Consider the following 11,793-nt stretch of genomic DNA (forward strand, 5'->3'; position numbering starts at 1 on the left):
AGTGTTATGGGAGTAACCAACCACTTTCTGCTTGGATTTAAGGTCTATTCCATGAAATAAAACTCATACCTAATGCTGTTAAACTGATCAAGATGAGACCAGATAGGTTATGAACCTACAGAAAACCAAATACTATTATTCTTCTAAAGCAACATAGCAATAAAACGACTCCTTGATGACATTCTGATATAACACCTGTTGTCTCAGTTAGGGTTTTACTGCTGTGAAGAGACGACACCATGACCAAGGCAAGTCTTATAAATGACAACATTTAATTGAGGCTGGCTTGCAGGTTCAGAGGTTCAGTTCATTATCCTCCAGGCAGGAACATGGCAGCATCCAGGCAGGCATGGTGCAGGAGGAGCTGAGGGTTCGACATCTTCATCTGAAGGCTGCTAGTGGAAGACTGACTTCCTGGCAGCTGGGATGAGGGTCCTATAGCCTACACCCACAGTGACACACTTACTCTAACGGGGCCACATCTAATAATGACACTCCCTGGGCTGAGCATATACAAACTATCATGCCCGTAGACCAGTGCCTCACTCAGCCATCAACAGAGAAAACTCTTCTTGGGGTGGATGGGAACCAAAAGAGAGGTCCAAAGTTACACAATGTGCAGAGAGTGGAAGACTTTGGAACACTCAGTCCTATATGGGAAGTCTTCATGAAACCCTACTCCTCAGAGCTCAGGGATCTAGCCAGAAGAGGAGATTAAAAGATGGTAAGACCAAGAGATACTGGATGACCTCCAGGGCATTGCATTTTCCAGACACAGCAGGATGGATGCCCATAGGGACTCAAAAACTGGCTGCATGCACGAGACCTGAAGAGGTTCAAGCCGGAGAGTGTCAGCACTGAGAGTGGGGATGTGGAAGTGGGGCTCATTGCTTACCAGTAATTATTTGAAGCTACATGCTGGCAAAGGAAAAGAAGTCAGTGTTTTCCAATGGAATCTCATTGGGCGTAGTGACTATACCCCAGGGCAGGCTGTATGCCCGAGAGCCATCACAAAGGGAACTCCATGGTTTTCTTTGGGGTTTGTTGTTGCTGTTTGGGAAGGATCCTGGGGTATGTGTGTGTGTATGTGTGTGTGTGTGTGTGTGTGTGTGTGTATGAGTGTGTGTGTGTGTGTGTGTGTGTGTGAGTGTGTGTGTGTGTGTGTGTGTGTGTGTGTGTGTGTGTGTGTACTTTCTGTTTGATTCAGCATTTTTGTCTTATTTGGGCTTTGTGTTTTTTGTTTTTGTGTTTGTAATTTTTTTTAAAAAAAGATAAAAAACAAAGGTAGGGGACCTGGGAGAAGTTAGGATAGGGGAACGAACATGATCAAAGCAAATTGCATGGTAAATTTTTTTCTCCATCTTTATTAACTTGGGTATTTCTTATTTACATTTAGATTGTTATTCCCTTTTTCTGGTTTCTGGGCCAACATCCCCCTAACCCCTTCCCCTCCCCTTCTATATGGGTGTTCCCCTCCCCATCCTCCCCCCATTACCGCCCTCCCTCCAACAATCACGTTCACTGGGGGTTCAGTCCTGGCAGGATCAAGGGCTTCCCCTTCCACTGGTGCTCTTACTAGGATATTCATTGCTACCTATGCATTTGGAGCCCAGGGTCAGTCCATGTACAGTCTTTGGGTAGTGGCTTAGTCCCTGGAAGCTCTGGTTGCTTGGCATTGTTGTACATATGGGGTCTCGAGCCCCTTCAAGCTCTTTCAGTCCTTCCTTTGATTCCTTCAACGTGGGTCCCATTCTCAGTTCAGTGATTTGCTGCTGGCATTCGCCTCTGTATTTGCTGTATTCTGGCTGTGTCTCTCAGGAGCGATCTACATCCGGTTTCTGTCAGCTTGCACTTCATTGCTTCGTTCATCTTATCTAGTTTCGTGGCTGTATATGTATGGGCCACATGTGGGGCAGTCTCTGAATGGGTGTTCCTTCTGCCTCTGTTCTACACTTTGCCTCCCTATTCCCTCCCAAGGGTATTCTTGTTCCCCTTTTAAAGAAGGAGTGAAGCATTCACATTTTGATCATCCGTCTTGAGTTTCATGTGTTCTGTGCAACTAGGGTATTTCGAGCATTTGGGCTAATAGCCACTTATCAATGAGTGCATACCATGTGTGTTTTTCTGTGATTGGGTTACCTCACTCAGGATGATATTTTCCAGTTCCAACCATTTGCCTATGAATTTCATAAAGTCATTGTTTTTGATAGCTGAGTAATATTCCCTTGTGTAGATATACCACACTATCTGTATCCATTCCTCTGTTGAAGGGCATCTGGGTTCTTTCCAGCTTCTGGCTATTATAAATAAGGCTGCTATGAACATAGTGGAGCACGTGTCTTTTTTATACGTTGGGGCATCTTTTGGGTATATGCCCAAGAGAGGTATAGCTGGGTCCTCAGGTAGTTCAATGTCCAATTTTCTGAGGAACCTCCAGACTGATTTCCAGAATGGTTGTACCAGTCTGCAATCCCATCAATGGAGGAGTGTTCCTCTTTCTCCACATCCTTGCCAGCATTTGCTGTCACCTGAGTTTTTGATCTTAGTCATTCTCACTGGTGTGAGGTGAAATCTCAGGGTTGTTTTGATTTGCATTTCCCTTATGACTAAAGATGTTGAACATTTCTTTAGGTGTTTCTCAGTCATTCGGCATTCCTCAGCTGTGAATTCTTTGTTTAGCTCTGAACCCCATTTTTTAATAGGGTTATTTGTCTCCCTGCGGTCTAACTTCTTGAGTTCTTTGTATATTTTGGATATAAGCCCTCTATCTGTTGTAGGATTGTTAAAGATCTTTTCCCAATCTGTTGGTTGCTGTTTTGTCCCAACCACAGTGTCCTTTGCCTTACAGAAGCTTTGCAGTTTTATTAGATCCCATTTGTCGATTCTTGATCTTAGAGCATAAGCCATTGGTGTTTTGTTCAGGAAATTTTCTCCAGTGCCCATGTGTTCGAGATGCTTCCCCACTTTTTCTTCTATTAGTTTGACTGTATCTGGTTTGATGTGGAGGTCCTTGATCCACTTGGACTTAAGCTTTGTACAGGGTGATAAGCATGGATTGATCTGCATTCTTCTACATGTTGACCTCCAGTTGAACCAGCACCATTTGCTGAAAATGCTATCTTTTTCCATTGGATGGTTTTGGCTCCTTTGTCAAAAATCAAGTGACCATAGGTGTGTGGGTTCATTTCTGGGTCTTCAATTCTATTCCATTGGTCTATCTGTCTGTCTCTGTACCAATACCATGCAGTTTTTATCACTATTGCTCTGTAATACTGCTTGAGTTCAGGGATAGTGATTCCCCTGGAAGTCCTTTTATTGTTGAGGATAGTTTTAGCTATCCTGGGTTTTTTATTATTCCAGATGAATTTGCAAATTGTTCTGTCTAACTCTACGAAGAATTGGGTTGGAATTTTGATGGGGATTGCATTGAATCTGTAGATCGCTTTTGGTAAAATGGCCATTTTTACTATATTAATCCTGCCAATCCATGAGCATGGGAGATCTTTCCATCTTCTGAGATCTTCTTCAATTTCTTTCTTCAGAGGCTTGAAGTTCTTATCATACAGATCTTTCACTTGCTTGGTTAAAGTCACACCGAGGTATTTTATATCATTTGGGACTATTATGAAGGATGTTGTTTCCCTAATTTCTTTCTCGGCTTGTTTCTCTTTTGTGTAGAGGAAGGCTACTGATTTATTTGAGTTAATTTTATACCTAGCCACTTTGCTGAAGGTGTTTATCAGGTTTAGTAGTTCTCTGGTGGAACTTTTGGAATCACTTAAATATACTATCATATCATCTGCAAATAGTGATGTTTTGACTTCTTCCTTTCCGATCTGTATCCCTTTGATCTCCTTTTGTTGTCTGATTGCTCTAGCTAGAACTTCAAGAACTATATTGAATAAGTAGGGAGAGAGTGGGCAGCCTTGTTTAGTCCCTGATTTTAGTGGGATTGCTTCAAGTTTCTCTCCATTTAGTTTAATATTAGCTACTGGTTTGCTGTATATAGCTTTTACTATGTTTAGGTATGGGCCTTGAATTCCTGTTCTTTCCAGGACTTTTATCATGAAGAAGTGTTGAATTTTGTCAAATGCTTTCTCAGCATCTAATGAAATGATCATGTGGTTTTTATCTTTCAGTTTGTTTATATAATGGATCACGTTGATGGTTTTCCGTATATTAAACCATCCCTGCATCCCTGGGATGAAGCCTACTTGATCATGATGGATGATTGTTTTGATGTGCTCTTGGATTCGGTTTGCAAGAATTTTATTGAGTATTTTTGCGTCGATATTCATAAGGGAAATTGGCCTGAAGTTCTCTTTCTTTATTGGGTCTTTGTGTGGTTTAGGTATAAGAGTAATTGTGGCTTCATAGAAGGAATTTGATAGCACTCCATCTGTTTCAATTTCATGGAATAGTTTGGATAGTATTGGTATGAGGTCTTCTATGAAGGTCTGATAGAATTCTGCACTAAACCCATCTGGACCTGAGCTCTTCTTGGTCGGGAGACTTTTAATGACTGCTTCTATTTCTTGAAGCAGTTATGGGGAGTCTTGAGGAGTTATGGGGTTGTTTAAATGGTTTATTTGTTCCTGATTTAACTTGGGTACCTGGTATCTGTCTAGGAAATTGTGCATTTCCTGCAGATTTTCAAGTTTTGTTGAATATAAGCTTTTGTATTAGGATCTGATGATTTTTTGAATTTCCTCTGGCTCTGTTGTTATGTCTCCCTTTTCATTTCTGATTTTGTTAATTTGGACACACTCTCTGTATCCTCTCATTAGTCTGGCTAAGGGTTTATCTATCTTGTTGTTTTTCTCTATGAACCAGCTCTTGGTTCTGTTGATTCTTTCTATGGTCCTTTTTGTTTCTACTTGGTTGATTTCAGCTCTGAGTTTGATTATTTCCTGCCTTCTACTCCTCCTGGGTGTGTTTGCTTCTTTTTATTCTAGAGCTTTTAGGTGTGCTGTCAAGCTGCTGATGTATGCTCTCCCCTGTTTCTTTGTGCAGGCACTCAGAGCTATGAGGTTTTCCTCTTAGCACAGCTTTCATTGTGTCCCATAAGTTTGGGTATACTGTACCTTCATTTTCATTAAATTCTAAGAAGTCTTTAATTTCTTTCTTTATTTCTTCCTTGACCAGGTTATCATTGAGTGGAGTATTATTCAACTTCCATGTATATGTGGGCGTTCTTCCCTTATTGTTATTGAAGACCAGCTTTAGCCCGTGGTGGTCTGATAGGAAGCATGGGATTATTTCTATCTTTCTGTGTCTGTTGAGGCCTGATTTATGACTGATTATACGGTCAATTTTGGAGAAAGTAGTATGAGGTGGTGAGAAGAAGGTATATCCTTTTGTTTTAGGATAGAATGTTCTATATATATCTGTTAAATCCATTTGGTTCATGACTACTCTTAGTCTGTCTATGTCTCTGTTTAATTTCTGTTTCCATGATCTGTCCATTGATGAGAGTGGGGTGTTGAAATCTCCTACTATTATTGCGTGAGGTGCAATGTGTGCTTTGAGCTTTAGTAAGGTTTCTTTTATGTATGTAGGTGCCCTTATATTTGGAGCATAGATATTTAGGATTAAGAGTTCATCTTGGTGGATTTTTCCTTTGATGAATATGAAGTGTTCTTCCTTATCTTTTTTGATGACTTTTGGTTGAAAATCGATTTTGATATTAGAATGGCTATTCCAGCTTGCTTCTTCAGACCATTTGCTTGGAAAGTTGTTTTCCAGCCTTTTTCTCTGAGGTGTGTTTCCTGTAGGCAGCAAAATGTTGGGTCCTCATTGCGTATCCAGTTTGTTAATCTGTGTCTTTTTATTAGGGAATTGAGTCCATTGATGTTGAAAGATATTAAGGAATAGTGATTGTTGATTACTGTTATATTCATATTTGGATGTGAGATTATGTTTGTGCTTGTCTTCTCTTTGTTTTGTTGCAAAATGATTAGTTTCTTGCTTTGTCTAGGGTGTAGCTTGCCTCCTTGTGTTGGGCTTTACCATTTATTATCCTTTGTAGGGCTGGATTTGTAGAAAGATATTGTGTAAATTTGGTTTTGTCATGGAATATCTTGGTTTCTCCATCTATGTTAATTGAGAGCTTTGCTGGATACAGTAACCTGAGATGGCATTTGTGTTCTCTTAGGGTCTGTATGACATCTGTCCAGGATCTTCTGGCTTTCATAGTCTCTGGTGAGAAGTCTGATGTAATTCTGATAGGTCTGCCTTTATACATTACTTGACCTTTTTCCCTTACTGCTTTTAATATTCTTTGTTTTGTGCATTTGGTGTTTTGCCTATTATGTGATGGGAGGAGTTTCTTTTCTGGTCCAATCTATGTGGTGTTCTGTAGGCTTCTTGAATGTTTATGGGCATCTCTTTCTTTAGGTTAGGGAAGTTTTCTTCTATGATTTTGTTGAAGATATTTACTGTTCCTTTGAGTTGGGAGTCTTCACTCTCTTCTATACCTATTATCCTTAGGTTTGATCTTCTCATTGTGTTCTGGATTTCCTGTATGTTTTGGGCCAGTATCTTTTTCTGTTTTACATTATCTTTGACAGTTGTGTTGATGATTTCTATGGAATCTTCTGCTCCTGAGATTCTCTCTTCTATCTCTTGCATTCTGTTGGTGATGCTTGTATCTACGGCTCCTTGTCTCTTCCTTTGGTTTTCTATATCCAGGGTTGTCTCCCTTTGTGCTTTCTTTATTGCTTCTATTTCCATTTTTAATTCCTTCACCTGTTTGTGTTTTCCTGTAATTCTTTCAGAGATTTTTGCATTTCCTCTCTTTAGGCTTCTGCTTGTTTATTTATGTTTTCTTGCATTTCTCTAAGTGAGTTCTTCATGTCTTTCTTGAAGTCCTCCATCATCATGATCAAATGTGATTTTAAATCTAGATCTTGCCTTTCTGGTGTGTTTGGATATTCAGTGTTTGCTTTGGTGGGAGAATTAGGCTCTGATGATGCCATGTAGTCTTGCTTTCTGTTGCTTGGGTTCCTGTGCTTGCCTCTCGCCATCACGTTTTCTCTGGTGTTACTTTGTTCTGCTATTTCTGACAGTGGTTAGACCATCCTATAGGCCTGTGTGTCAGGAGTGCTGTAGACCTGTTTTCCTGTTCTCTTTCAGCCAGTTATGGGGACAGAGTGTTCTGCTTTCGGGCGTGTAGTCTTTCCTGTCTACCGGTCTTCAGCTGTTCCTGTGGGTGTTTGTACTGAGTCTACCAGGAAGGTCACTTGGAGCAGAAAAGTTGGTCTTGCCTCTGGTCTTGGGCTTGGAGTTGCTTCTCAGATCGGGGTTTCAGCTCTCCGTGAGGGCAGCAAGCAGAAGGGCTTGCCCCACCTTTGCTCAGGACCCTGTGCCCAGGGGGCCCAGATGGTGCTAGGTGTTTTCCTCTGGAGTCAGAAATGTGGGCAGAGACTAGTCTCCTCTGGCTTCCCAGGCGTGTCTGTCCCTCTGAAGGTCTAGCTCTCCCTCCCAAGGGATTTGGGTGCAGGGAGCTGTTTGACTGGGTCCCTTCAGATCCGGGTGGTGTTTGGACCGCAGCGATGAGTGCCCCTCTCTTCCTGTTCCCAGAAGCCCTATAAGGTTTTCTATTGGGCCAGGGATGTGGGCAGGGGTGGGCAGTATTGATGGTCTCTCCTGCCCTGCAGTCTCAGGAGTGCCCACCTGTCTGGGAGGTGAGCTCTCTCTCCCACAGGGTTTGGGAGCAGGGAGCTGTGGGCTGGGATCAGTGAGGTTCGGGTCCCAGCTAGAAGTGGGAAGTGCCCAGTCCCAGAGGAATTTTGCCTTTGTGAGTCCATCAGGCAGGTCACTTGGAGCAGAAAAGTTGGTCTTACCTCTGTTCTCAGGCCTTGAGTTGCTTCTCAGATCCAGGTTTCAGCTCTCCATGAGGGACGCAACCAGAAGGGCTTGCCCCACTTTCGCTCAGGACCCTGTGCACAGGATGGCGCTAGGCATTTTCCTCCACATGGTAAAAATTTTAATATAAAGGATGAAAGGAAGTTCAGAAATGTTCGAATCATAGCAGGACTATGCTACTGACCCCAAGGCGTGTGTCTCACGTAAAGGGAACATGACAGTGTCTATTTTTGTCCTTCAGGACAAAATACGAGTTTGGGACTTTCCTCATTTAGCTGACCACACGAGATACAGTCATGGAAGCTGTATTCAAAGAGCTACCCCATCTCTTTATTTGAAATAACCCTTCCCCTTTGATTATATATTACTTTCGTCAGCAAGAGCTAGAATTAGAGAAACCAGTTTGGGGCAAAGTTTATGTGAGCCCAGATTGTCAAGGGGAGTTCAGAAGTACCTGCTCCAGCATCTAGAGTCCACATGCCAGCCTATTCCTCTGGAAAGCATTTTGACAATGGTTCGATGTGAACAGGAACTTTTCTGTCTGCTCTCAGCACTCAATAGCAAAGAGAGAAAGGACTGCGGGAAAACACCCCTGAGGCAATGACAAAGACCAGTCACACCCTCTGTCTTTGAATAAAGGGACAAGGACTATTAGAAACAATTGACACAGTGACGAGTAAGGGACCAAGGTGCTGAGGGGACAACCTGTAACATAACTGTGTTTTGAGGTTATACATGTTATTGCTTTTATTAGGCGTTAATGAAGACTCATGTGTGGTGTCTGGGTTGTCTTTGAAAACAATTTTTCTGCATGTCACCACATTGTGTGTTTGTGTGCTGTGACACTTCTTAGTGCTCCTGAATTTATGGATGTTTCTTTTCCCAGAGTGGTGACAGTTTGTAAGGACCTCCAACTGCATGCATTGGCTGCTCTGTTCACACAAACGTACTTCTTTGCCTAATAAATTGGTTCCATTGTTTTATAAGGAAATTCTCTTGATTCTAAGAAAATATTAAAATAGAGGTTATAGTGCCAGGTTTCAAGAACATCAGTACCAAAACTCGAGTGGATATTTTAAATTGCTTGATTATCTTGTAAAATATGATTTTCTTATGTACAGGTCACTTGAAAAACTGACCGTTGACGGGACTAACATAACAGCATTTCCACCTGGGATTTTGAAGCTTAACTTGGTCAAACTCTCATTTGAGAATACATTCACTATTCCTCCGTTTTGGTTAGAGAATTCCTGCAATAACCCTCCACGGCTTACTCATATTTGTTCTTTGTTCATTGTTAAAAACAATCTACATAAAATACTTGATTATGACCCAGTTGTAGTTCAAAAATATCTTATAAGGTGAGTGATTTCTAACGTGGTTTTTACAAAGCACATCTCTAAGTACTTTACTAACACATCAGACACATGTGCGCATACACACATACCTGAACACACACACACACACACACACACACACACACACACACACACCTTTACACACAGTTCATTTACTCATTCTTGCTTTGCAATATACTAATGGAGCCTAAGTCAGTCCTGTTTTATAACACTCTCCAGTTATTTCTGAAGTTCACCGAGAACAGTGTGTTGCTGAGATGGTGCACAGTTTCTATGCACCTGTTGGTTAAATCTCTTCTACAAATTACTAAGTGCATACAAACGATTCCCTTCAAAAACTGCTTAGCCCCATGGGACGTGTCTTACTCCATTTTGATACGAGAGCTATCAGGACTAGATCTGACTTTTCCTTTTCACATCTGGAATCAGCAAGCAATCAGCTTTGTTACCTGACCTCAACCTCAAGACCAGGGTTCTTAGGGTCCACGCAAACTTGCCCATTATGTCTAGGTGTTACATAACTATTTTGACTATTTAAGTCAAAATAAATCATCATTTCTGGGTTGTATGGATGGTACAAGTATTTATAGTATGTCTAAGTAAAATGTTTTACCAGGGTTATATAAAATATCAGTACTCAATAAAGACATTGCTATAGCATAATTTTGGTCTTGATGATCTCTCAGAGGACTGTAGCTAAAGTCTTTATGCATGGGCCATGTGAACATGCCCTTTAAGGGAACTGTGGGATCCTAGTTCCTTTTGCTTGTTGGCCATAAATGAGTGGCTTTGTTCTGCCACTGACACCCACTGTGATATTCTGTGACATCAGTGATAGTATGTTTACACAGTGTTCACCAAGGCTTGGATTTAATCCCCAGGGCCTCAGAAGAAGATGAGGATCCTCAGCTTCACTTTTGCACAGCTTTACTTTAGAAAATGGGTCCCCTGCACACACAGCTAATCTGTTGTATTAGGACTTAGATTATGACTTAGTAGTAAGCGCCTTATGTAGATATAAGCTCGATAAGAAATAAAGCCTTGAGTTTTGCATTATAGAAACTCAAATACCGACTTAATGTTCCTTCTGTTTCAGCACATCTGACTGTGATTGGTGCCATGGTCCCAAGTTTGGTGAAGGTTTCGGCATCATCCGATCCTGTAATATCTTTGGGCTATCACACGTCCCCATTAAGTTCCATGTCTGCTCTCTTTCCTGCTATTTGGAGATCAGAGAAAGCAGTTTTGTTTTAGAAGGTTTTCCTAGTAGGAGAATAGCTCTCAATATGGACTGGGTAAAGGAGAGAAAGGTCAGCCACGTCTCGTTCTATTTGTAAAACCCACACATAGTTATGTATGGGTAATTCACCTCTTAGAGCACAGGTTCTGTACGGGGGACCCATGGGTCTTCTCTGCTGAGTTCTCTCGGTGATCCTCCTCCTCCTGAGAGCCTGATTGTTAGAAGCTCTGACTCGAGGAGTAGGAAAGGCCTTTGGAGTTCAGTAGGGACCTTGAGAATTTCCTGGAGAACATGTTTACAGTAAAGGGGAGGGGAGGAAGGTTCAAAACATTTGCCAAAAGAACTGCGTCTTATACTCTGTCTGTTCTTGAACCCATGTTCAATGACAGGCTAGCAGCTTGAAGCCAATATGGGGAACTCTGTTGCACGAGGCCACAAAGTTATGTGTCCAGGTACAAAATGTTAGCTGTGCGCCCTCCTCACTGCCAACCAACTAGTCTTTCTCCTGAGAATAAAAAGATTAATTGCCAACTGACTTTTAGCTTTTTGAATTGTTTTCCCTGCTTCTTCAAAAACTAGTACAATCTTCATTGGTTACCTTGGCTTATACCCCCATGAAACTGAGACTAACTGTGCAGGCTTCAAGAGTAGCCGAACCAGGAAGCAGAGCCCACACAATGACACTGTAAAGCAGTAGCCCCCTAAAGTGGAACTTGGGGCCTTAAGCATTTATTTTGAAAGCTTGAGAGATGACTTTGCAGTTAAGGGCACTTGTTGCTTTTGGAGAGAACCCAGATTCAGTTCCCAGTACCCACACAGAACCACCTATAACTCCAGTTCCAAGGATGGCACCAAGCATACATGTTCTCCACATACATACATGCATGTCCTCCACATAGATACATGTAGCAAAGCACTAATATGTATAAAACTAATTTGTAAACAACGTTTAAGAGTTTATTTTGTCCAAAAGAAGGTGTGGTGGTTTGAATAAGAATGGTCCCACAGACTCGTATGTTGGAATACTTGGTTCCCAGTTGGTGAACAGTTTCAGAAGGATTAGAAAGTGTGGCCTGGTTGAAGGACTAGGGACTGGCTTTGAGGTTTCAAATGCTATGTGCTGTGCTCTCAGATCCCTGCTTGCTGTTGGAGACGGCGTCCTTGGCTGTTCCTGAAGCTGTGCCTTCCTTCCTGTTATGGACTCCAACCCTCTGGAGCCATAAACCTAATGAAACACTTCCTTAGGAGTTGTGGTTGGGGTTGGGGATTTAGCTCAGTGGTAGAGCACTTGCCTAGCAAGCGCAAGACCCTGGGTTGGGTCCCCAGCTC

At 41.9% G+C, this 11,793-nt stretch overlaps 1 protein-coding gene across 1 annotated transcript in view; it reads left to right on the forward strand.

The window, feature by feature from the left end:
• Window positions 1-11,175, forward strand: part of Lrrc63 (leucine rich repeat containing 63) — a 37,297-nt gene extending 26,122 nt beyond the window's left edge. Inside the window, exons 9-10 of the mRNA XM_032917793.1 lie at window positions 8,988-9,227; window positions 10,321-11,175. Coding sequence (XP_032773684.1) covers window positions 8,988-9,227; window positions 10,321-10,561 — 481 coding nt within the window. The 3' untranslated portion in view covers window positions 10,562-11,175. The remainder of the gene's footprint in view (window positions 1-8,987; window positions 9,228-10,320) is intronic.
• Window positions 11,176-11,793: the final 618 nt, after the last annotated feature.

Source organism: Rattus rattus, chromosome 12 (assembly GCF_011064425.1).
Source record: "Rattus rattus isolate New Zealand chromosome 12, Rrattus_CSIRO_v1, whole genome shotgun sequence".
NCBI lineage: Eukaryota > Metazoa > Chordata > Mammalia > Rodentia > Muridae > Rattus > Rattus rattus.